Raw genomic sequence first — 27,419 nt, forward strand, 5'->3', positions numbered from 1 at the left:
CCTAAAAGCATTTTTCAAAATCAATCAAACCTCCACAGCTAAAAAGAAACTTCCACCAAGTCAGTCAGGCAGGTGTCCTTTCTTCGCACATTTAAATATCATCAAGCCTGACTATAGACACATCAAGCTGATATTTTATGATGACATTCATAGCTGCAGTGTCCCTGCCTCATTTAAGTCCTGACAGCCCAAATGAATAAATTCAATAGTTCCAGATTAAATTTGGCACACCATGGATAACCCATAGATCATCGAGCAATTCTTTTCTTTAAAAAGTTATTTCTCACAGGTTGAATCAGAGAAATCTGTGCAGCGAAATGTAACCTCTGAAGCTAATGAGCAGACTGAGGGATTAGCATACGAATGGCTCCCATAGCTCATCCTTCTGAGCATAGGGTAATGGCAGGTGAATGATACTTATCAAGCTTCATAAGTGCTCCTTCCAATAAATACATAGTCCAGGTCATTTGTACTGGGATTCAAGAGTTGATGGATATAGGATTACCACTTAACCTTGGAGTAATTCCAAGACGTTGCTTAAATCATCTAATACATTATCTATCCCATAACAGCTTGACCGGTCTTTAAGGATATCACTTCATAAGGCAAAATATTTTATGAGATAGATTTAACAAAAGGTGTTAGTGACTTATGAATCATATAGATGCAGTCATGACACAGCACCAACAAGCTTGTGTTTTTAAGAGATTGTTCCTGAATCTGACTTTGACAGATTCCCTGCATGATTGCTTTTATTTTTATTCTTCCCTCATACTATGCTTTGTTGACATGAAGGCATTCCACAATGAAAATCTTGCATCACTGCAGTGAGCATAATATTTACTCCTGAGAAGTCTCTGAAACAGGTCTGATCTTCATCAGGTTTAAACCTCACTTCTATCCAAGATCATGTGATCCTCGCTGGAGCCTGGCTCTCGTTTTGAATCAAACACTTGACCCTGACCCTGTCTGCCACCATTAAATCTGAAGATATTCACTCCCCACATTTCCCAGGAGGGAGAAAGTTAGTGGTTTTTATGTAAATGTTTGCAGCACATTCTTACTTTAACTTCCCACTGAAATTAGATTCCCTGTTTCTATCTTAAAAATGTTTTATGCTGCCTGACATTTCTCTCAAACTGCAGGTGAAGGTCAAGCAAACAGTTCCTCATAAGCAGTTTCAAAAAATCTAAAAGTTCTGCTTTAAAGGAAAGACCACTCCTGATCACAGGATAAACTATTCACAATCATTTCAGCCACCCATCCTTTTCCTATACTGTATTATAGAATACTCTGCTATGCTATGCTACACTATTTTATGCTAAGCTATACTATACCATGCTATGCTATGCTATTATATTCTATATAATATATTATAACTATATTATTCAGTGATATGTTACTTTATGTTATGCAAAGCTATTCAATTCTATGGTATGCTATACTATATCATACTGTGCTATACTGCACCATGCTATGCTATCCTATGCTATTCTATACTATGCTGTAATATATAGTATATAATTACTCATAATAATATATGTAATATATACAGCATTATATTGTACTATATGATACTATACCATGCTACGCTATACTATACCATACTGTACAATACTATACTATGCTACAGTATATTATGCTGCAGTGTGCTGCACTATACCATGTTATACTATTCTCCAGTGGTCAGACAAATTCTGGGTTTTATGTCTGCTTATTTGCAAAGCCAAAAACTGCAACTCATTAAATTTGCAAGCGACTTTAGAAATAAAAAAGAAAAGCCCACAAGCCCGAAGCTGCTTATAATAATCGGACTTGGCGAGCGAAACTCAAAGTACTTCCTGTTTTTCCAGCAACAAAATGCGCATCTCCCTCTTCCCTCCATTGTTTATGTTTCTGTCGCTGCTGATACTGTCGCATAGAAACGGCGATCACTCGACAAGACACGTAGAGGAAATAAAATTAAATTACAAAAAAAATAGTAACCAAAGTGATTTCGATAAGTAACTGTAGTCTGACTACTTGAATAGCTACGCGTTATGCACTACTCCTTACTGAAAAAAGTGATCCGACGTCAGTAGCGTCACTGACATCACTAGAAATAACCCATAACTGATTTTACTGAGAACATTCCAGAATAGATAAACCTACATCCTTAATTACAAACTCAACATTTCCCTTGTTTTGTCAAAAATAAAAAGTAAATTTTCACACACAGTAAGAGAGTTTTGAGGCCAAAGTCAGATTCTGCGCCACCAGATCTGATGTGCTTCTATCTGTAGATATAAAAACAATACTTTTGTTGACAAAAAATATCTTTTTTTTTTTCTTTTTTTTTCTCCGAAGAGTTTTTGCGGCGCTAGTGGCTCGTATTTTTTTGACAGTAGGCAGACAGGAAGGACGGGGAGGAGAAGGGGGAAGACATGCGGCAAAGGTCGTCGGGACCGGGAGTCGAACCCGCGACATCCGCGTCGAGGACTAAGGCCTCCAAACGTGGGGCGTGCTAACCCCCCCTAACGCCCCGACAAAAAATATCTTTATTCTCTTAATCCACTGAATTGATGATTAGCAGGTTGTAGGAATCAGGAAAAAGGTGGAGCGATGACTCTTACTTTCCCTACAGATCTTTGTTGGGAAACGTGAGATTTATTGGAGGATACAGATGACTTCATGTTTCTCAGAAGGGTGCCATGCTGTTAGATCTCCAAACTGCTGCTGTTTTACAGCATTTCAACTAATCGCCTCCTCTTCTCTGGACAAATAAATCTTCACATTTGTGCTTTAAGTCTTCACAACGACTTATTGTCATTTTTATTTGTCAGCTTTTTGGCTGCCTTGTTCTCAGTTTCTTTTATGCTTTTAAGCATAAAAGAAACTTGTAACTTGGAAATGAATAACCGTTGTGATCTATAAGCCTGCACATACTTTGAATTTACCTCAACCAACCTGTGTGTTTTTGGAGCAGCTCAATGAAGACTTAACCTAATTAAAATGAGTAATACATTTCCTCTGGTTACCCCACAACGGTCCTTTTGATAGCTTTCCGTTCAACCTTTTTTTCCGCTGTTAAAACGTGCTCTTCATGCCTTTGCACAGAAAGCACATAAACACACTTCCAAGACAAAGATTAGGGTAGCAGCTATTTTCGGTAATGTTTAGCAGACATTACCATCTTCATTTTTACGGAGACATTAACTCAAAATAGCATCACTGCGAGGAGGAGTGTCTGACTCTCACTACCCTGGAATGAGAAGCATGTATAGAAACGGTTGCACAACGTCTCAGTGAGAAGAGTCAGATCCAATCACACACTGAGCAGCGCTACTATGCTGCTGAGCTGTTGAATTACCCCTGTCTGTGATTATGAGGATTCTTTCTTCATAAGAATCATAGAGTGAGAAACGAAGAGCTCCTTTTTAACAAATACTGGACAGACCCTGGCAGACGTTCCTGGGTGTTTGGTGAGTCATGTGAGAAAATATCCTGAGAGAGCTGATGAAAGGGAAACCAGCACGGCCTTTCTGGAATATTAACTAAATCCATAAAGTTTTGGAAGGATAAGTGTGCATCTGGACAAAGGGTGAATGTCCCCGACAGTGTGTGGTCTTTTTAACAAGCTCATGTCCCTGACTCTGGGGTTAGGCCTGCTCACTCTAAAAAGTAGAGCTTTTCAAAGGGTTCTTCTTACTAGAAGTAAATGAAATCTGATATATTTTTATCTGAATAAAAGCTCCAACATTTAATATCATTTAGTATCCCACACAATACTGAAGAAAATGACATTTGCCATTGATTGTTCATTGATGGAGCAATCAATAGATGTTGAAAAATAAAATAAAAAGCAGAATTTGCATGGCCACGAGACACTTTAAATTAATTCAGGTAAGGTAGGGTAATTTTATTTATATAGCACATTTTCAGCATCAAGGCAATTCAAAGTGAATTAGAGGAAATACAATCAAAATAAGAGAAAGAAAAACAAGAAGTACTCCACAATTTATAAACTAATAGTTTCTCTGCATAAACTAATCGAAAAGTAAGTAGTCTGTAATTTATAAACTAGTAGGGGTTTCTCTGGATTCTTGTTCTGATGAAACTAAATGTTGGTTCTCCATGTTTGGTTTTATATTTTCTAAGTTTTTTCTATTCAATGTTTATAAATCCATCAGTTTTATATCGAATCAGAATTCAAGATTGAATTAGCTTTAGAACCAATACTTAATTAACACCTCAAACAAGATTTTAGTAAAAATAAATGAGCTAATCACTAATCAAAAATTAATTAAACAGCTTAATATAAACCCCCAATAAATAAAAACCTGACACAAACGATCGTCCTATCTAAACTTTCATTTGCTTCCAACCTGTGAGTGAGCTACTGCTGGTATTCCCTGCTGTGTTAATAAAATGATCCAATAAGAAGGCCACTTTTTCATTTTCACTTCCCAAGGCTGCAGATACCAGCTGAGAGGGGAACTGTGTGAAAAAGCAAACAAATAATTGTGAATAAACACCGAAGTGGAAGAGCTCAAAAAATGTCTAAATGAAAAATTAGGTAATTTTCTAAAGAAGAGGATAAGGCCCACTGAAAAATAAAACATTTTGACTTTAAGTATCTTATTATTTTATTTATTTATCTGTTATGTTTTTTAATTAAGATTTAAAAGGACAAACAATATTACCAACTTTCCCCCATCTTCTCTGCACGTATTAAAGCAGGAAAAACTTTTATTTTATGTTACACTGTGCAATCACTTTCACTTCCTCAGTTTCTCTTAAGAAACCATGAAATGAGGCCAACTCAGCTGGACATTAAACATTTGGCAACTTGTCGCCTTTAAGGTTACATGTAGCGCCCTTTCCTGTTTTAAAGGTCATGACTGACACAAGACTGGATGACGCCGGTCAACGACGACGACTGTGGATGTGTAAAATCTGCTGTAGGTTCGGTAAAAGTTCAACTTTTCTGCATGACCTTAATGTTCTTCCTCTTTTTGACTTTTAATCAGAAATCTTTGCAACAGCGTCAGAAATGCAGCCACACTGAAACTGAATGTTCTCCTATTTTGACACCATAAGTGAGATAACGTAAAACTACCTTTAAATGTTATTTATCGGTGTGCTATTGATAATTCATTGGATATTATCACTGAAGAAATTCTTGCATATCTTTTTATCTCATTGTTAACAAACAGATTTGGAAAACTTGCAAATGATACATTTTATTACTGTATTTCTTTTTAACTTAGCCTTTATTTTTAGAATTTGCTCTGTTTTTTGAGAAATTAAGATTGATTCAAATAAAAACTGTGGTTTAAAAAAAGGTTTCAAGCAGCACACATAGTTTCTAACTCTGAATTTGAAAATTTAGAATTTTTTTGTAGTTTAGAATATTAAAAAATAGCATATTTAGCATACAAGTGAGTTGTATGAGTTGCATACAACTCAATGGTGATTATTATTTGCATGATGTAGCATATATTGTATGTTTATTGAGTTAAACTGTGGAAAATTGACACTTTGCTTCAGCATGCCCTGCACTGTTGTGCCATTTATTTTATTGGTGTAGCGTATTGCACAAAAATATACCAACAAACCAAACTCTCGCAGAAAGGTCAGAGGTGAGTCTATAGAGGGGTGGAGCAGCATGAGTCGTGGCTGCTGCACGCTGAAAGCTGTGGTTGCTTTGCATACTTCTTCCAAGGATGGAAATCTTTAACGTTCATTTCAAAGCAGTGAATTTAACAAATCGATCTCAGCCTGATAGTTTGAAATTATGTTTTGCATTTTAGTTTTACATGTAGGAAGAGGCAAAGTTGTAATGCAAGGCAGATAAAATGCAATAAGAACTGTAAAATAGGGCTTCAATTACTATTTTGATTTATTGTTGCAATGCCCTCCAGTGCTAACTAATGGAGTCGATATTTGCACAATATTTAACTCGTGTTCTTGTCATTCCAGACTCCAATTTCCTTAATGAGCTGAAAGTCTTGTAAATATGTAGCCAGGCCTAAAAATACTCACATACCTCTACACGACTATCAGATGAAGGGAGATAAAAATTAGAGATGATTTTGAAAAAAATGTCAAAACTACTGGAGGAGAGACATGCATAAACTTACCAGCAGTTTTCATTTATTGAGAAGGATTTAAATAATTTCTGACATGTTAAAAAGGTAATTTAAAAAATGATTCCTCTTGTTAAGTTTCTTCACATTTGTTGGGAGATATCTGTGTTATTTCCAACCACAAACCTCTTGATGGACTAAAAATAAACCCTGAAGTTAATCTGATAGCTGTTATGTAAATCTCTGCAGTTAGGAGAACAAAAATAGTCTGATAGTGTGTAATATTCTCATTGAAGTGCAAAGATATATGCCTTTAATTAATTTCTAAATTACTTCACTAGTAATCTGATTACTACATGCTTTTATTGATTTATTCCAGTTAGCTCATCACTTAGCAATGAGGGAAATTGATATTTCACATACGGCCAGGTTGGATTGGATATTATTTATTCCCATAATATACAAGTTATTATACTTTTATTATATTTAAAATGTTTTTTGATGAACTGGAACATTTAAGTGTGAGAAAAACAGAACACAGAAGAAATTTGTCGGGGTTTAAGTAATTGTTTACAGCACTTTAGTTTGTTAAAGGTTCATCAGGCAGATTAGTTTAATGATAAAGAAATTGTTGATAAGATTAAAGACAGCATGACCTCCTGAGACACAAAGCTCTAAAAAAACTAACTTTTTACAGCAAAAGAAAAATGATTTACTGCAAAAGAACATAACTACAGTCATTTTATAATTTTATAGCATACGATTGTATAAACATAAACATACATAGACATCAATGATAGTTACAAAAGTTTAAAATACACCTACTCTGCTTTTTTTTCCTTTCTTTTTTTAAAACAAGTGAGTGTAAAATGCTTTTTAAGAGTTTAACAACTTTACGTCAGTCAAAGGTTTACATACAGTGTTAGGTCATATGAGCTAATATATAAACAAAGACAATTAGGAGTCAATTTAAATTCTGAATCAACATTTCATCCGTTCATGTGTGAGGCTGACGGAAACATCAGTGGTCTCGAACGAGCCGGCGCGCGCCGGTAAATCCTAACCAAGACGAGGAAGAATGAGGTTTTGACAATCATGCCGCACAGCAGAAAGAAAACTCCCAACACGCAACAAGTAGCTAGTAAAGGGCTTATTGCAAGTGCAGCGACCGAGTCTCTGAGCATCCAGCATGTGGAGAGGGACGGGGGGCAGCGGGGAGCGACGGTGTTGGACGGCGCAGTCAGAGCTGCCGCCCTAATCATCTCTGAGTGCTTTAGTGTCGTTAGTGGAGGAGGAGGTAAACAGTGCGGGGGTGGGGTCAGTGGTTGCCAGTGGAGACCTGGAGATAGATGGGGGGGCCGCCAGGTCGGGTTAATGTGGGTGGAGAGGCTGAGTTTAACCATGGAGAGAGCTAGTTTGGACGGCCGGCGTGGTCTGCTGCTGTGGACAGTGTGAAGATGACGATGGAGAGGAAGACGCGTGTCCACCTTTAAGAGTTTTTGGAGGCCATCTTTATTGTGATGGTCTTCTGCTCTGTGTACTCCCTCAGGCCACTTTCTCCCCTGAAACAGGAAGCAGCTCTGATCACTTAAATAGATAATACACACTGAAACCAGATGTCCACACAAATAACCTTTTATTATCTCGCTCTGGCATTATGTGGGGCAATTATTCTACTGTTTATGGTTAGTTAGGATAACCAAAATTATTTCTGGTTGCTAAATTCCAGGACTATATATATATATTACAATATTTTTCTGTCTTTAAACTCAGAAGTTTGCATACATGTCCTGTTTGTTAGCACTGCCTTCACTGCACAAACACAATCTTACCAAGTATTGTGTCTACTTTCTAGTACAAATATCATAATACTCTTGAAATAAGACAAAACTAACTCCAGAGTAACTTATCAGCAAGACATAGGAGCTTGTTTTGAGTAAATAATTCCTTGAGATTAATGGCAAATTATTTCACATGTGGGTGCTGTGGTGGTGAAGGGGTTAAGCACAACCCACATAAGGAGGCCTTAGTCGCAGGTTCGATTCCTGACCTGGTGACCTTTGCTGCATGTCTTCTCCCTCTCTCATCACCTACTTTCATGTGATGACACTTTCAAATAAAGGCCACTAGAGACAAAAACCTTTAAAAAAAATTAATTCATGTGTAACATGGGGAAATTGTCTTGCTATAAGTAAACATATCTGCCAATGGAACCTGTTCTTTTCATCAATAAAAAGGAATTATTTACTTAAAACAAGCTTCTATGTCTTGTTGAAAAGACACTTGTAAGTTAGTTTTGTCTTATTTCAAGTGTAATAAGATATTTCACTAGAAACTAGACAAAAATACAGTAATATTTTCTGTTTTTGCCATGTTTGAACTGTACGACACAATAATTTGCTGGAATAATTTGCCCATTCCTCCTGGCAAAAATGCCGTAACTGAGTCAGATTTGAAAGCCCTTCTTGTTCACATGTTAATTTTTGTCTCTGCCCAAAACATTTCCACGGTTTTAAGTCAGTTTGTAACAGATTTGGTGCTATTGTTGGGAGCTTTTCCATTTGGGAGACCTGTTCATGCCCAGACTTTGGTTTCCTGTCTCATACTTTGAAAATCAGCTTTAATGTATTTACATGCTCCTTTCCTCATAATGAAACCTGTTTTGTAAAGTGCACCAGTTCCTCCTGCAGAAAAAAACTACAACAAAATGCTTTCTGTGTTTGAGGTGATGTCTTAAAATTCATCCACATTCTTTCTCTGATGAACTCAAATATTGTGAATTAACCCTGAACAAGCTTAAACTGCAAAAACACAAAATCTTACCAAGTATTTTTGTTCTAGTTTTCAGTGCAAATATCTTAATACATTTGAAATAAGACAAAACTAACTTACAAGTAACTTCTCAGCAAGATATATGATGTTGTTTTAAATCAGCAATTTATTAACATTGATGAAAAATAACAGTTCAACTGGCAGATTATTTAACTTTAATAAGACATTCATTTTTAAGAGATCATTTACTTAAACCAAGCTCATATAACTTAGTTTTGTCTTATTTCAAGTGTACTAAGATATTTGCACGAAAAACTAGAACAAAAATACTTGGTAAGAGTTTGTGTTTTTGCAGTGATGTCTTTATCTTTCCCCAATTGTTTGAATGTACACTAACTTTATGTAAACATATTTTAAGAAAAGGATTTTTTTTTAAAAAAACTGTAAAGATCTATATTGGTAATTTTAAGAGAGGAAACTTTAAGTCAATTTTAATATTCGACTGTGAGAAATAACAGGTTGTGCAGCTATTAAAAACTGGACGTCAGAAGAGACGCATAAAGAAAGAAACATTTCAATATCCTTTTAAAAAAGATTTATTTGAGGTTAATAAATGTTGTTTTGAAACATGAAGTCATTGTTAGTGATATTGCGGTTACGTTGTGTATATGTAGAGGGCATAAAACCAAACCGTACTCACAATTCACGTCCATTGCCAGACATTTTGTATCCTCCGAATGGACACTGTGTGCTCAGAGCATTGAAGCAGTTTATCCTGGGAAATACACAAAGCATGGATCAGTCTGATGCATTTGACTCCTGTGGTTTGCTTCAAAGTTGAGGACAATTGTAAGCTGCATTAAGGAGGACAGATCTAGAATATACCACCGTCATCACTGCAGGTTGTTTTTACAACCTGCTGAACCCCGTCAAATAATTCTGACTCGCTGCGTGAGTGAGTTTAATTACAGCTGGCTGGGAAAAAACTGCTAAAAGGAAATGGGATGGAGACAACTGTGGTCAGTTTAAATGAAGAAAAGCTGAGTTTGTGGGAAAATAAAGGTAAAAATGCATAGAAATAAAAGCTCAAGAGGTGTTTTCTTTAAAAAGATGTTCTTGTGAGTTTTGTTTTGGGAAGATTTTGACAAATTATGCCTTGTTTGTGTGATGGTGGATGGTGGTGGGTGAGTAATTGTGACACGTGAAAACTGAAGGACAAAGCTGTAATATAAACGTTTGTTTAGCTACCAGACCGCTGTGGTACAGGCAGCAAAATGTTTCTGGCAGATGCTGCGTGTTAGCTCCACTCCTGCTCTTACTCATAACCATCTGAAGGTAATTACAAATGAAACCAAACAACTCTGAGAGAACTCAACAAGTGGTTGTGTTATTCCTGCACACACACCAGATTACACCGAATCCTGTTCTCACAAATTTCATCTCACATTTCTGGGAGTGGTGTGGGGGGAAAAACACAAGAGAAGCTGGTTGCGGAGTGTGTAATAATAGTTGAGATAGTGTGGTGTCAGCTTACAGGCTCTGGACGGCTGAAATGTTTAATATTTCCCACATGAAAAATGAAGCTTGTTACAGGAAACTGAACTCACCACACCGTGCCGGCCTGCAAGGCTGTGGTTACGGTCATGGCTTTGTTGATGTCGCTGGTGAAAACGGCAGCAACCAGACCGTAGTCCGAGTTGTTGGCTCTTTCGATCACTTCTTCAATCGTTTTGAACTTCATAATCTGCTGGACTGGCCCAAAAATCTGCAGAAATAATAAATCAGAAATCAGAATAGACATCTAGCGAACAAACGTATATTATTTCGTTGTGTGTTTCTGCTTTGTATGGACTGTGTCTTATTCACAGATCATTTTTCTTTATTTTCATGTTCCTAACTTTTGTTTCTGCATTTTATTGTCTATCCTGTTAGATTTCATAGATACTGACTAATTTTTTAATTGCTGAAGGACATTCAGGATGAGGAATTAGCAGATTATTGGTGGTGTAGTATGAAGAGGTTTTAAAAATTATGATTTGAAAACAGTTTGTCTTATCATTCCTGCGACTTAAGTTTTATTTCAAGTTTCACAAACAAGCCTGGTTCTGGTTCTGGTTTGCTCTGCCTCCCTAGAACCAGAACCAAACATGGAGAAGCAGCATTCAGCTTCTATGCACCACAAATCTGGAGCAAACTTCCATAAAACTGCTCTTAACACCGAGTTCCTTTAAATCTAGACTAAAAACCTACATGTTGCCTTTGAAACATAATAAACACAAATTGATGTTTGATGTGTTTTGATTATTTTAATGGAGGCACATGACAAAATGTCACTGGTTTTCATAACTGTTGACTGTGTGACAAGTTTATGAAGCGTTTGTGTTTTTGTGACGTAAAGCACTTAGAAATGCCTTGTTGCTGAAATGTGCTATACAAATAAACTTGATTGATTTATTGATTAATTTAATCATGTGTTAGAAAAATTGTGTGAATGATTCTGTATGGACTGTATTTTTCAAATGTACTTATTTGAAATGAAAGAAACTTAAAGCCATGGTGCAGCTTTCATCACTATTAGCTGTGAATATGAAATAATAATAGAATATAAAAAATGAATAATCTTTTTTGGACAAGTAATGAAAAAACAGATTGTATAGTTTGAATTTTTGTACTTCTTTTTAGGTAGAAATAATGTTTCATCAGTTTCACTGAAAAAAGTTGAATTACTACGTAGGTTTCCTGTACCTCTTCTCTGGCGATGCGCATGTCGTCCGTCACGTTTGAGAACACGGTGGGCTCGATGAAGAACCCTTTCAGGCCCAGAGCTTTGCCTCCACACTCCAGCTTGGCTCCTTCACTGACGCCGCTCTGGATGAACCCCAGCACACGGTTCTGATGCTCCCGACTGATCTGTGGAGGTAAAGGACAGGCATGGATTAGGACACGAAGAACAGAATAATTTAGATCACTTATTTTTTTAAAAAAGGAAGGTGGAAATTAAAAGCGAAGTCGTCTCACCTGTGGACCCTGCTCAGTCGTGGGGTCGAAGGGGCTGCCGACTGTCCTCCTCCTGGCTCGTTCCACGCTCCTTTGGACAAACTCGTCATGAATGGAGTCCTCCACAAATATGCGGGAACCCGCTGTGCAGCACTGGCCCGCGTTGAAGAACACGCCCTGGTGGGCTTGTTCAACCGCAACATCCACTGTGAACAAAAAGAGCTTTTAGCTAATCAGTACAGAGATTAAAGTACTTATTCTGTAGAAGGAAACCTTTGACTACCTTCAGTATGAAACGTTTTTCTATGATTCAAGGCTCAGTGTTTGCATGAAATGATGTGAGAAAGACATCTTTGGTGAAGCCAATCTGACACCAGCAGGATGGATCCCGCTCTCCCCAGAAAGGGTTAATGGACCCCGGTGATTTATGAAGCACCCGACTGAGTTGGGGTCCATTCTCCTGATTTACAGGCCCCAACCAGCCCCTCTTACGCCTGTTGAAAGCATTTGAAAACACTGTGCGCCCCCAGTTTGGTCGGGCACCTTAAGGTTATACGAAACTCATCCAACCAGAACTTTTCAAAGCACAAAAAGGCTTTAAAGCTTTGAGGTATAGTCTTTTAATTGAATAAAATTCAGACATAGGCAGATCTGCTTCTTAGATGAATAGAAAACAAATCGATGTTCGCTCCCTGTCATGGAGTTTTGTGGAAGATGAAGTTTCATTTATACACGTTCCTTTTCATTTCAAGTGAGAATAATCACATCATATGAGGAAATGTTGCACACGTTTGGCTAAGGGCGTTGGAAACAATTTCATTATTAACTTTAAAATAGTCAGTGTAACTCGTTGATTCCCAAGTTGTGCATTGTTGTTTTGAGGACAGTGTAAACTCTCACCTGGTTCGTTCACCTTTTAGGAAGCAATACCTTTTAGACAAGAAAAGGTATAAAAGGTAACCAAAGTTTGGTTACTAATGTTTCCAAACTTTGTATCTTTATTTCTTTAAAAATCTAAATAGTTTGAATGAGACTTATCTACATGTAACATATATCTCAAGTATCATCAGGGTTTAGAAATATTTTATACCACTAAACCTCCTGAAGGCACTGACCCATTCTTCCCCAACAAAATATACATTTTTACCTAGTTACCTAGTTTTTTTACCTAAAAATGATAAAATTTTGTCATTTTACCAAAAAACATTTGGTAAAATGTTTTACCAACATTTTTACCTAGTTGGTAAAAATGTACAAAAGTTTTTAGAATTAATACATTTTAGTAAAAAGAGGAAGAAATTATTGTTTTCAGCTACCATTAGTACTGCCGTCTTTAAAGCTTTGCACTATTGTAACAGGGTTTTATTTTAACAATATTATCAATTTAAAGTTTGTCAAATTTTATTTGAATTTATTTTGTTTAGTCAACAAGTTGTTTCTCCAGACATTTATTGGTGTTTTAAGTTCTATTCTTGGCAGTTGGTGGTTACCATAGTAACCGGTAACTGACAGCTCCTCCCCCTTTTTTCTGTTGCCGTCGGTAACTGTGGTATTCATCAGAATGAGCTCTGTGTTTATATTTTACAATATATGTTGGACAAATTTGATATTGTACAAATTTCACAGATGAAATCTGAGTAAATTTGTTACGTTTTGTGTTTGTTTCTAAATGTTATCATTGTTAATGTTGCCCATTTTAGCAACAAATGTTAACTTCTGCTAATTTCTCATTGGGATATATTGTTTATGGTTTATTCTGGGTTATTTATTATATTTTACTTATTGTATAGAGGCAGAAGCTGCTGGATTGATGTTAACCACCAACTTGATTTTCTCTTTTCTTGGAATAAATACAGTGAACCTGAATGTGTCTGTTGTGAAGTCGGCCTACTGCACCCAAGATGAACATAGAAGGGTTACACTATTAATGCCCTTTCTAAGACTACACAAACTTCAGCAACAACATTTTACACATTTAAAGCATTCAGTGATTTTCTTGTCACAGTTCTGATTGTTTTAAACTTTACATTTTTGCTTTATCTTACATGAATGGCATGTTTTTTCTATTTTTCCCATTTGGATTAGAGAGAAAATAGCCCCCTGTCTCATTATATTTGAGGAAAAAGTGGATTTTTCAAAACCCAATAAGAGTGAAGCTCACTTATACGTGTAAACAGATCTATTTAATCCAGAAGATGGAGTCAAACTGAGGTCAATAGGTCAAGAGGGGTGCATCTATGTGACAAACATGACCACTCTTAATACCACTGGGTGGCGCTGTGAGAATAACACAATATGCATGTGTCCACCAATTCGTATGTGTATCCAAAGTTTTATAAGTTTTCAGACTTATTGCATAAACTCCTGGGGGAATATCTCTGATTACTTTGTAACTCACAATCTGCATCTGCAAAAATGATGTTGGGATTCTTCCCTCCCAGCTCCAGCGTTATTCTCTTCAGGTTACTCTTCCCCGCCGCCTCTTGGATCAGCTTGCCAACCTGGCGGAGAGAACAGATCCAGGGTTTACTAAGAGAGATAGGCCTGCAGCCAGATCGGTAAATCAACCCGAGCCATTAAATATCTTAAAGAAGCTGCTTAGCTCCAAACAAGGAATGCAGCAGTCGGCCAGCTGCATGAAACATGAGTTCTGCAAACACACAGAATGAATATCTATTACGGGTTTTTTGGAGAGAGCGGCAGGAAAACAAAATGATGTTTCAGCCTGGAACACCATCTGATATGTAGCGAGGGGCAGGAAGAGGCAACCACAAGGTGTGTGGGTGGTGTCCTGTGATCCAGCCAACTGTGGGGCGTTTTGTTTGCAGTGAAACGGGTCCGGTGTTCTGATATGAAAAAACCCAGTGGGGATTTGCCTGTGGCTTTTCTCTTATCTTCCTATTATCCCCATTTCCTCTCTGGCCCTCATCGTCGCAGATGATATCACAAAACCAAAACTGGAGAACAATAAATAAAGCATTCAAGATCCACATTCCTTGTGAATACTTGAGGGAAAACCCTCTTTGGTCAGGAAAATCTACCGTGTAATTCATTTTAAAAAAGCATGTTTTAGTTTTACAAGCACAAATCACCGTATTTTACAGTCTCACCGATTTCTGATCCAGGCTGTGTGTTTTCACATACTTTAACTTGAGTTTTGTTGATTTATTGTTGAAGATACAAGTTAGACGTTTGTAATTTATTCATCCAAGGCTTAGCATGGAGCAACTAAAGCAGAGTTTAAAGGGTTCACATATTGGAAATGTTAAATAAAAACTCAAAAAAAATTTAACTGAGGCAGATTTTAATCCCTTTGGGATTTTCATAAAAAAATATCTATATTTTTGCAAAGAGCTGTATTTCAACTATTTGGAAAGTTTGTAAATCACCGTTTTAGATGAGTGGACTGATCATTTCCCGTTGTGATGGACTGAGAGCGGACAGATAAGAAGCCTGTGAAATCCCCCCGCAGCTCCGTCACAATCCTACACCCTGAGCAAGTATTCGTCTTTCCTGTTACTCACACAGCCTGTTTTATTTTCCAAGGGAACTGACAAGATCAAGTGGAAAATTACCCTCCAAGTGTCCAACCTAAAATACCCCGCCTCCAGCATGGAAAAGGCTCATCTTCTCTCAGTATCTTGCTGCCTGAACTGATGAAGATAAGAGCGGAGTCGACGCCTGCCTCTTGAGCTGAATAAAAACAACGCAACACTCCGCTTGGCTCTAGAGTTTATGATCTAATTTGTCCGTCTTTGATCAGAAACTCGAAGTGGCTGACTCAGTGGATGTTCGCGTGTGCTTTTACCAGCGTAAAGGAAAACATGATGGGAATTCAGAGTAACACAGTGGTGTGAGTCAGTGGGATTTTTCCCCCTAAAATCCACCTGTAGCTGTTCAGACTCTTAGGGATGCTTATATCTTTCACTATTGCTGGTGACTCACTGTCTGGGCATCAGACGTCTCTGACAGCAGCGGCTCATTCACTCTAATTGACTCCAGATAATGCAGAATAAATAACAGGGAAACGAGTAAAAATAAACCGGAGACATAATCAGGATTTATGTTTCTGTGCTAAAAATCTGAAAGGAATATTTTACTCATATTTCTGTATTGATGATTTCATTTTGGTTAGTTTTGATAATTTGTGAAAATAACACGACTCAACCAAAACTAAAGACAACTGAAAAACTGCTTTGTAACCGAGCGTTAGGTCGTTTTTGTTTTGTATTTTAGATAAAACAGATCAATCAAAATGACAGCAGTAAAAGATTATCCAGAACTTAATTAAAAATGATAACAGCAAAACAACAAAATCATAATGTATGGTTATAAATCTGCTTCATTGCCCTTTGAAGGTGATTAACTGTCTCAGATATGCAGTCTGGGACAAAGTACTCAACTCTAGTACTTGAGTAAAAGTATTGATACTCATGGTCAAATGTTGATCAGTCGCAAGTAAAAGTTGTTTGACCAAAAGTTTACTCACGTTAAAGTACTTTAGTACTTATTTTTGAAAAGACTTAAAGTATTCAAAAGTAAAAATTTAATTTTCCAATATCAGTACATTGCTGTACTGTTTTCTGAGTGCTTTTACCGACCCGAGTAACTTATTCAAACCACCTGATCGCGATGTTTTCATGAGTAATTCCAATCACACGTCTGAGTGTCGACTGTGCAAACGAAGGCAGGTTAAAGTGTTTGTATTTAATGATTAAAGATGGCTACTCAAAAATCAATGATGGTTTAGACAAAACAAGGACTAGCTAAGCAGCAATTGCTTTGAAAAGAAACAAAGGGAAAATTACTCTTTCAAAACTTAAAAGATTAATTGAATAAAGCTTTATTTACTCTGTCATTAGTGAAAAGAAAAAACTTTATCAAATGTGTTTCGGTGACACATTAGAATCTAATGTGTCAAACTCGAGGCCTGAGGGCCAAATCCGGCCTGCTGTAGCTTTTTATGTGGCCCTCTAAGGGACACATAAATAGAACCGTCAAGATAACAGTATGCTTAAATATTATTTTATCAATCAATTCGAGGCAGTTTTTTTATCTATTTACTGCATCAATTTGTCCTTCCAGTTTCTTGTGAATTATTGTGGAAATTCACGCAAAATCAAAAATCGCTTAACATTTTCACACTACTACATAATTGTGAGTTTATTGCAGATTTTCGCAAAAATGGTAAAAAAAATATTGGATCTCAGTGACGGCTAAGTATTTCTTACTTCTACTAAACAGCCTCCTCAGCCTTACTTAATGTTGAGTTATGATCCGAAATGATGCAGCAAGTTATAAAAAGTCACATTTACTATCATACATAAGTGCAAATATTTCTAAATTAGTACCACAAACACTTCTATATTACAACAACAACAAAAAATCACAAAATCCTGAAAAGATGTTCAATATTATTTAATTTCAATTATCTATTTAATATTTAACAGTTTAACAGGTTTTATCAATACATTCTGGCACAACCGGCCCAAAAGGAAAATGGGTTTGACGCTCCTGCCTTAGCCGTTAAGCACATTGTGGAGTCATTGCCCCAAAACTGTTGCAAAAACAACTCAAATGTCACAGCAATGATCCAATCATTGGGTTACTTAAATTCAATCTACACTCTGCACAAGTTGTGTCTGCACTGACGAAGATTCACTGACCTTTGCAGGCCACGTAATTGAAGCGGCTCCAACTGATGCATGACCTACTTTCTGATCATTTGGCTAATACGACGTTAATTCAGAGACTCAGAACTACAACGCTAAACTTTCAACATTGTGGTGTCAAGATAAAATTAAGATATCAGTCCTAATGCAGTAGGAACCTTCATCCCATTATGAAAACACACAAAACAGGCATCAAACCCAACAAATACTTCAAGGACACAACAGGACTTTGTGTTCCAGAACATTTTATTCTGCATAAACCAAAGTGACACTTGTTTTCAATGTGTCAACACATGGCAAGATAGAAATAATGTTCATAATGGGAACAGATATCTTTGGGCTCCATTGAAGGAGTCATCAGACGAGTTATTAGATTATCCAAAGAAACCAAAGCAGGAAAAAATGGATGTGTCTCAATTTAATCAGTTAATGAATAGCAAAGAACTCTGTATGTATGAAATTAGATCCCGGTCAGTTTGCCACACATATCCTCATTTTAGACTTACACATTGCTTTGTCATTTCCTGCCACTATTTTTCAGAAATTATGGAAAAATGTTGTAATAAAAGATCCTCGAATCGGGGCGCGCCGTGGTAGCGTAGTGGTTAGCGCGACCCGTATTTGGAGGCCTCGAGTCCTCGACGCGGTCGTCGCGAGTTCGACTCCCGGACCCGACGACATTTGCCGCATGTCTTCCCCCTTCTCCTTCCCTGTTTCCTGTCAGCCTACTTTCGTAAAAAGGGACACTAGAGCCCACAAAAGACCCCCTGGAGGGGTAAATCCTCGAATCTCACTTGTAACTTGAAAATATTGACTGGAAACAGCATAGGCCATTCTATGGTTCTGTAACGCATGACAGATACTTAAAAATTACGTAATCATATGGACCAAAATATAAAGTTAAGTGGAAATTTTGGTATTTTAAGTATGAAAATGACAATAATTCATACAAGTAACAAAAAATAACAAAATCAGGCAATTTCTTTCTTATTTTCCAAAATCAGTTTCTTTCAATAAGAACAAAACTTTAACAAAAACTACATGTGTGTAATTGAGTAAATGTAACTACCAAACTCAGCCGCCCGCCCAGCCAGAGCAAACACACTGGTGGTGGAAACGCTCTGCTGAAAACGCTGGACCGTAAAACAGCGAACCGACCCGCAGCAACCAGCGCCGCATCGCTCAGTGGAAATGAGGCACAAGCGACTTCCTGCTGGCACGAATTATTTATCGGAAACCTATAATCACATTTCCTTATGTTAGCCTGAGGATAATGTATTTTAAAAAAAGAAACGGACAAGCTGCTTTAAGACATGAGGAGATTGAGCTTTTTCTGTTTTCACCCCAAATTTTGGAATATGTTGCTGTTCAATATTAGACTGGCATCTTCACTTCCTGTTTTAAAAGGCACATTTTTTCTATGGTGTTTGGCCCAATATGAGTTGGTAAGTTTATTTTATTGTCTTTGTTTGACATTAAGTGTATTTTAAAACGTGAATGTTTTTTAAAATGGTTCAAGTCTTGACTTTTATTCCTTGATTTGCACTTTTGCTTTTAAATGTGCTTTGTAAATAAATTAGATTTTGATTTGTTGATGAACAGTTGAAACCTTCTTTGTTCCTCGTCCACAAATGGGAAATTAACTTATAGAATCGAACAAAAATAAAATGCAAGTTAAGAATTAAAAGAAATTGAAGTTCTGGTGACATTTTTTCTCATCCTCTTTTCATTATAAAGTAAAACGTCAATGAACATGGTTAACTCCCAAACATTTTCAATCAAAAATAACTCTTTTATGGTCATATTTGTGTAAGGAAATCTGTGAATTTTGGTCCCTCAAACCTGATTTTCTTCTTGCTTTTAGTTTAGGAGCTACAAGAAAATCTTGACAGGATGCAATAATTCAAATTCAGAAATACGTTATTGATCCCACAGGGAGATTAAATGTTGTTTTAACTCATTAATTCAAAGTCTTTAAAGAGTTAATGCAAACAAAATGACATTCAGCGTGGATGCTGTTTGAGTCAGTAACTTAAATAAAACTTTAACTGCAGTGAGGTTTTCAACATTTATTTGCCTCTGGTCGGCTGAATTTCAATTTCACTGTCTATGTGGCTCCAGACAGTGAAGTATTATGTCTGAGCCTGCGGGAGCTTATCAGATGCTGCTTACAGCAACAACATAAATGAGTCACAGGAAGCTTTGTTCACTTTCCAGAGAGACTTGTTAAAAACATCTTGTTATATATTCTGCTTTTGCTTTGCTGCGAATGGTTGGAACAGAGGAGGTAAATGACAGATGTTTATAAATGATCTGCAGAGAGGTTATTTGGTGTCTCTCTGCTGTCTGCCGCAGGAATGCGTTCAGACCACAACACTCAACACCTAAAATGGTATGCGTCCTTTTGCTTTGTTTTAGCCTCTTCCCGGATCTGCAAGGCAAGCTGAGCTTTATGTGCTTTAGATCCAGCTAGATAAAGAAAAAAGATGTTAACATGAAAGAGACTGGAGAACAGAAACATGTTTGTATTCTTATGAAAATGCAATAACAGATATTTACATACTGTATAAAGAAAGACATATAGATCACTTTTCCCTCACTAAATCAGACGCAACGTTTCCTGTTATGGGTGTAAAGTTATTTATATTTATGAAATGCCAGAGCAGTGAGCAGCAGAGCTTTTAAATATATTTTTTACTATCTTCTTCAAGTTCAGAAGTTGACTTGGAGTAATTCACAACATTGACACCTGAATGAATTTTACTGCAACCACCTCAACACTTCCTTGTGTGACATGAGAGGATCTAAAGGAAATTGCAAAGATATCAGAAAGACATTTTGTCCGAGTCACATTCATAGCCAAATAATTAGATACATGCATTAACAAAAATGAAAATCCCCAATAATCATAGGGTTCAGAAAAGATACGAGTTCTCTGTCCCAGAGTTGTTTTGGTTTAAATCTGCGTATCAATCAAATAACAAATGCAAAGAAATCTTTGAAGATGCTGGCTGAAGTTTTTGTCAGAGAGAGTCATCGAGAAATAAGAAGTGAAATGGACTGGAAGATCGACCCACTACCTCAAAAACAATAGAAGAATCTTGATTGAGGTTTGCAAATGTACTCGTTGACAAAGAAATATATCTCTGAAGAGTTTTCTGGTGAAGCAAAAATTGAAGGAAAGACAATAATTGTTGTCATTACATTTGAAGAAGACAGAAGGAAGCTCCCAATCCTGGGAATACTGCTCCAAATGTAAAGTAGGGAGTGGCAGCATCATGTTGTGTTGTTAATTTACTATCAGAGCTACTGGTGCACTTCACAAAATATATGCAGTTATTAGGGAACAAATATTCAGAACTACTGAATCAAAACCTTCAGTAGTTGTACAAATGATTTTCCAAATGGACCAGAATCACATCGCCAAATAAAAAGTCAATATTGTAATCAGGGTTTCCCTCAGAGTGTCATAAGCCTGGCGGGCCACCAGGCTTTACTTGAGTTCCCACCAGGCTAAGCATCATTTGTTTATGTATTAGTTTTTTTTCTCTGCACCAGTAACAGTGTTAAAGGGTCTTTCAGGTGAAATGGTTGGAATCACATGGTCATTATGTGATCACATAGAGAGGTGCCGATTTTATTGACCATCTTTACCGGTCTACCCACCAACAACTTCAGCAAATAAAGCGGCACTTAAATTAGGATGAAACAACTGTAGTGCAAAAAATTTGTATTTATTTATGTTTGTCTTTTTTTTTTTATTTTAAGGTTGATGTTTGTGTATTGTTAATAATGACTTACAACAGCACATATTTACTGAGTCATATTCTCAAATTTCCTGTCAACTTTAAACATTTATAACTCAAAAACACAGTAGGTTGCCGGATGATGGCCCTCCTCCCACTACCACTGGGTAAAACAAGTTATCCGGGGGAAACTCTGTTGGAGTAAACATTACAAAGCCTCTGTCTTAGTCCCACAGAAACTTTTTCGGCCGAGCAGAAAAGGTGTGTGTGATCAAGGTGGCCTGCACACCTGACTCAGCAATAGCAGCGGTGAGAAGGAAATGTGTCTGAATTTCTGACTTCCAGGAAAGTTTTAAAAATGTTCAAAAAGTTCTCTCTCTTATTCACGCTGATTATTCTTGTATTTAGAAAAAAAATTAAAATACTACGTATACTTCTTCCTAACTATCCAAAAATGGAAAACGTTTAGTCTGACAGCAGGAAAAACAACGTTAGGTGACTTTTTATACAGCGTATGTAAATATATCTGGTTTTAACTATACGTGCATGTGTGATAGATAAAATCAAAGCCTTGTCACGGGGATTAATGACAGGCCATGCAACTTATGTAAGCCCCCATTTGTTTGTTATTAAGACTATGCACACAACATCCCCTAATTACCCAGCCTGCTCCTTATGCTCTGCACATGTTGGTCACTGTGTCACTTGTTCTCCGTGACAAAAGCAAGCAGCAGCTGCAGATCTGACAAACACGTACCTCGGTTGATCCCGTGAAAGCCACTTTGTCTATGCCCATGTGCGAAGCAATCGCAGCTCCTGCTGTTGGACCATATCCTGGCAAAATATTGATGACTCCCGGTGGAAACCCGGCCTGTCAAAACAATATGACAGGAAACAAGCTTTAGCGGAGATGACAGCAGAGCCAAGCAAAACTGCAGGCGGTGTGGGGGGAATCCAGACCCGGCCCAACCTGCCTGTAACTAGAAAACAGGGGGAGCATCACAGAGAAGAGGGCCACAGACAGATAGTCTCCAGAAAGCGGCGCAGCCGTGGAGGACACACTGGAAACAAGAGCGGATGTGGACACTTACATTTGCACATAACTGAGTGGGACTGGATCGTAATGTGAGCCTGCATTGTTCCTGTGCTGTTTAACTTACACACGTGTTTATTTCTATTCTGTCCAGACGGCTCAGAAGATTGAATCTGAAAAGCAGGAAAATATCTGCACAGCTGCACTCTGCAACGCACTGCAGCCCGTTTACCACACACTACTGGTTTAAAATGAAAAACACATTTGTTAGTGTTCCTAATCATTCTTTCTGTTGACTCAACTCTCTTTGCAGAACTGAGAGTATTACAATGAGATAACACTTTAGATCTTTTATTTGGTATGTCAGCGCTTTCGTGTGAACTGTCAGCATTTATATTACGCCAGACTTCTGGTTAAATCTGCGAAATAACAAGCAGGTTTCCAAATTAATTTCCTTTTAAGCTAAGTAATCATCTCTCTTTGCAATTAAAGAGAGGTGATTATTTAGACCTCGATATTTTTATTTTGCTTCCAAACTTTCTAATCTTCTGTTAAAATACTATACATATGTAGTTCTCCAGACCTTTTGGAAGCTTTGGGTGTTTTTCTTTGGACATTGTCTCTTCGTTTACTTTGTTTTCTGTTCCATTTCTGAATAATGGTCAGATAAATGTTTGCCAAGTCAGTTAACTCTGAACTATCATTCAGGCATATAAAGACTCCTCAAGTTGATAGATGAACAATTGTTGTGCCTAAAAATACAACAACTTAGCAAAGATTTTGTATTAAATTGGACTTTTTATTTTTGCAGCCTGATTATGATATGCCAACTATAGATAAAACCATTCATACCTTAGTTTGCTGCAAATTCAGTAGAAGATGAACTAAAGGAGGATAATCTTTGCAGTATTTGTTCAGTTCATCTACTGTTTAAAGTTTTAAGTCTAATCTCCACTTTCTATCTAACTTTTAAACTCTGTAGAGAATATTGTTATTGTCAGAATGACCAACAGGAAGTAAAAACCAGCTAAAAACTGATCAAATGTTTTGACACAGCCTTAACAGAGCGTCGAAAGCTTTAAGTAAACTTGAATCAAACGACTACAAGAAAGTTATAGGAGGTAAATATTAAATAAATTTGGAATGGATCAATACCTTTTCACAGTATTTATATGGGGAAAATAACCATTTCTTCTGTTCTTGAAAATGTTCATTTGAGCATACAGCCAGTTGTCGTTCAAAAACTCCAATACAGAACAACTTTAGCAGAGTTTTTGAGTCTCCACAGTCTGTAAGTCTAAATTAGAAATTTACAGAGAGGTATTTCACTGTGCTTAATGTTTAAAATTTATAAAACTAGTGACTCTAAGCAAATATGTTTCAAGAGCCTTAGTGATGGAGCTATTGCAATTTACCCTCATAGTATTCGTTACAGGCTTCAATAACTGTTCCTTGATCACATTTTTCTTCCTTCCACTAAACTTTGTATTAAAATCCTTGAATTCCCAGACAACTCTGCACCAGTACAGCACACTTGAATACACCAATATCTTCACAGACATGTAAAAATAACAAATTTGTTCAGTCAGTGCAATTAGGAGTACAACAGCTAATGTCAAAACAGACAGTAAAGAAAAAGAAACTGACAAAAACAATAGATCAACTATGTAAAAATAAACTACAACAAACCTTCTTTCAAATGGTTCAGAAAGTGCAATTAGGAACTATGAATATAATGTAAAATAAATAATAAAGCATGAATTAGACCGAGTAGATCTGCCCTTATGGATCGGGCACGTCATAATAATACCCAATATATAATTTTTTTTCAATAATGGGACAGCCATAGTAGTGAGTATACAGCAGTTAAACAAGCTTAAGCCAAATCTGCTAGAGTTCGCTTCGTTGCTATAGCAGGGCTGAGCTGGCTGGGGTTGCTAGGTTACGGGGCACTGCCTGTAGAATGTGACTTGGGTCCCGTTTACATGACAACGATCCAACGAAAATGGAATTTTTGTTTCGTTTCTGTTAACACGTTTACATGAATTCTAATTACAATATTTGTTTACACAGTAACGGTACACATCGAAAAGGTGTAATGCCCTCGCCAAGCCACTAGTTGGTGCTAGGTTCTTTGAAACTAAGTGCGCAAGTATTTAAAAAAAAAAAAAAAAAAAAAAAAAGAGCTCTACTTGAAGGCACGTCAATTCGCGTTCCCCCATCAGGTACCATTCCCCCAGATACTGGGGGAAAACACGTACTACTGTATGTCTGATTAGGGTGCAGTTGGAAAAAAAGTGGGATAACTTCGCTGAAACACGTTGTTTGAGCTTTCACGGTGTCCGTAGTTCTCTAGATAAGAGCGCTGAACAAGTGCGTGCTTGTAATGATCGCCATACAAGCACGCGAGCGGAGCGGAGCGGTGAAGAGACGCTGGGGGAACCGTACCTGATGGGGGAACCGTACCTGATGGGGGAACCGTACCTGATGGGGGAACCGTACCTGATGGGGGAACCGTACCTGATGGGGGAACCGTACCTGATGGGGGAACACGGATTGTAGTAACACCAGCATTGTCAGTAGTTTTTTCTTCTGTGGATTGTGGGAAGCAGCTATGTTTTGCATCATACTATGCATGAGATAGGGATTCCCTGACAGAAAAGATCAATTTATTCTGTTTACAAGACACCTGTACGCTTTAGAACCATTGCACTCTGAAACCGGTTCTCAAACTGTGCCGTTGTCAGAGGAAACATCCGGTGGTTTCATGTAAATGTACACTACAAACACAACAAAACTCTTCCATTTTCACCAGAAATTGTTGTTGTGTAAACAGGGCGTTACAAAAGGAGCTTTTAGGAAACAGCTTGTTTTCCTGACACCAAAAAACATTAACGTATTTTGTATGTTGCCCTCCCCGCCTCAAATAAAACGGCTGGATGGTTTGTTGGGGGGTTTTTTAAGCACTTGGAATGTCTTCAGTAACAGTTGAGACCAAAATGGACAAACAAAAATAAGCAAAATGTGAGTTTTACACGTAATAGATGCCCTGTCAGATTTACCTCCTTGGTGAGAGCCGCTATGTAGAGGCAGGTGAGCGGCGTCTGCTCGGCTGGTTTTAGGACGACGGTGTTTCCACAGGCGACCGCCGGGGCCAGCTTCCACGCCGTCATCATCAGAGGGAAGTTCCACTGCGCGCGCGCACACACACCCACGCACGCACACAAGTGGGGAAAATCATGCAACTGACACAGTGGGTGGTCACAAGTCAAGCTCAATAACTCATCGCTCTTAAGTCACTTACTCTCATTTTCATTCTGTCTAAACATAGTCAAGTGAGAAAATGTTCTAGGCACTGGTACAGTGTTTTCTCTTCCCACAGCATTCTGAGAAAGTTGGGAAATTGCAACACATGTGCGACGGAGCCGTATCGCTGTACGACACGCAGGCCTGTGTTATTTCTGCCTTATAGAGGAGCCCATGGGGTTGGGGGGCAGAACCGCAGGCTTTCTGCTCTCTTGCACAATCAGCAGTGTCTCTTTCTCCTTCATCTTTGCCTCCTTTCTCATCACTCTCTCTCCCAACACGTGAAATCCCTTCCCTTCTCACTTCTCATTTATCATTACTCAACCTCACTGGCACAGTCATCGTGAGGGGAGCAGGGGGGCTCACTGAGTGGGTTTAACCCAAATAAACAATGACTGTCAGGGAATTACTGGAAAATCAGAACGTAATCCAATAAACCATCCAGTTTCTCTTTCATACCGAGCCAGCTCTTTCTTATCTGCCTTTTTTTCTTTTTGTTCTTGTTGTGTATGTCACTTGAAGAAAGGCTTGTACTCACGGGGATAATTTGTCCACAAACTCCTATGGGTTCATATCTGGTGAATGTCAGATACTCTCCATCTGGGAAGGAAAACACGTGCAGACATTTTCAGGGAAATCTGCGTTTCTAATTCCAAATGTTGAAAAGTAACTCAAACTCATGTTAAACATTCACCACCCAACACCACCGCTGTTGTCGACTCAACATGCTAATTTGTAAATGAATCCACACTGAGCATTCCTGCTTCCTTTACCCTGGTGAGAGATTACGTTTCGAGCCCTCTGTGTGTGTGTGTGTGTGTGTGTGTGTGTGTGTTTTAGGTCATACAGATGGGTGTTATGCTGGAAAGGTTCTCTCATTCCTCTTGCATTAGTTGAGTTAAAGGAGGTTGTTACGGAGGGTGTGCCATGCTTGTTCACGCTCCACAAAAACAATTCATGTTGAGAAATGTGTGTATGAATTTATTACCACAGCGGTCAGCTGATTATTGCCTAATGTTGCATTTGGACAGAGTGATCAGAGGATGATAACAAGCCAAATGCTCTCTTTTCTTTCTGTGGGAAACAGTAGAAGCTTGTAAACAGCGGAGAAACTTCCCATATGCTTATCGTTTCATTTTACTCTGGACCGTTTAAAGCTGCTTGCTGAGATTTTCAGCAGAAACTCGAGTGTCTGCAAGGCTCATGTGAAACTATGACGCCGACAATCGACTTGGATTTCAATTTGGAACGAGCAATGTAAACGATACCAAACTGTGTAGCCAAAGGTGCTCTACCTAATGACACTCCCTATTCATGTCACGCTGCCTGTGATACAAATTTAATACCGCAAGCCCGGCTTAACAAGCCAGACAAACAGAGGGGGCTGTTGATGGTGGGTGTACTGCACCGTATCCTGACAGGTGAACAAACACGGCTCCTTACATCATGCAGGCTACAGGAATATCCCCGCTTATTTAAGGTGAAAGCCCACAAGAGGAGCGAAGCTCGGAGCGCAGCCCTGGGAAAACGCGCAGCGTGGCCGGTCTGGCAGCGCTGAATAACAGGAGCTTTGAGAGGAACAATGCGGTGGTATCAACAGGTTTCTCATGTCCTCGCTCTCATTCTTTTCTCTCCTTCCTGTTGAAATCGACAGCCGACCTCTTCAAACAGCAAATTTTAACTGTGTCAGGGGGACGAAACCGGTGGCTGCAACCTTAGAACGGTGAATGGAAAACAAGGGTTTGGATTATGCACCAATTTGTTGTCTTTCTTTACCAAGCATGAGAACGCCAGTTGTTGCACAATCTAAGTAAAAGCTGCAATT

At 38.0% G+C, this 27,419-nt stretch overlaps 1 protein-coding gene across 1 annotated transcript in view; it reads right to left on the reverse strand.

Moving 5' to 3' along the window:
* Positions 1-6,498: 6,498 nt before the first annotated feature.
* Positions 6,499-27,419, reverse strand: part of aldh1a2 (aldehyde dehydrogenase 1 family member A2) — a 33,703-nt gene continuing 12,782 nt past the window's right edge. Inside the window, exons 5-13 of the mRNA XM_005807710.3 lie at positions 26,133-26,194; positions 25,351-25,479; positions 22,013-22,126; positions 14,236-14,338; positions 11,859-12,043; positions 11,586-11,750; positions 10,448-10,605; positions 9,541-9,615; positions 6,499-7,630 (exon numbers count right to left, since the gene is read on the reverse strand). Of these exons, the coding sequence (XP_005807767.1) occupies positions 7,558-7,630; positions 9,541-9,615; positions 10,448-10,605; positions 11,586-11,750; positions 11,859-12,043; positions 14,236-14,338; positions 22,013-22,126; positions 25,351-25,479; positions 26,133-26,194 (1,064 nt within the window). The 3' untranslated portion in view covers positions 6,499-7,557. The remainder of the gene's footprint in view (positions 7,631-9,540; positions 9,616-10,447; positions 10,606-11,585; positions 11,751-11,858; positions 12,044-14,235; positions 14,339-22,012; positions 22,127-25,350; positions 25,480-26,132; positions 26,195-27,419) is intronic.

The sequence above is a fragment of the Xiphophorus maculatus genome, chromosome 4 (genome assembly GCF_002775205.1).
Source record: "Xiphophorus maculatus strain JP 163 A chromosome 4, X_maculatus-5.0-male, whole genome shotgun sequence".
Lineage (NCBI taxonomy): Eukaryota > Metazoa > Chordata > Actinopteri > Cyprinodontiformes > Poeciliidae > Xiphophorus > Xiphophorus maculatus.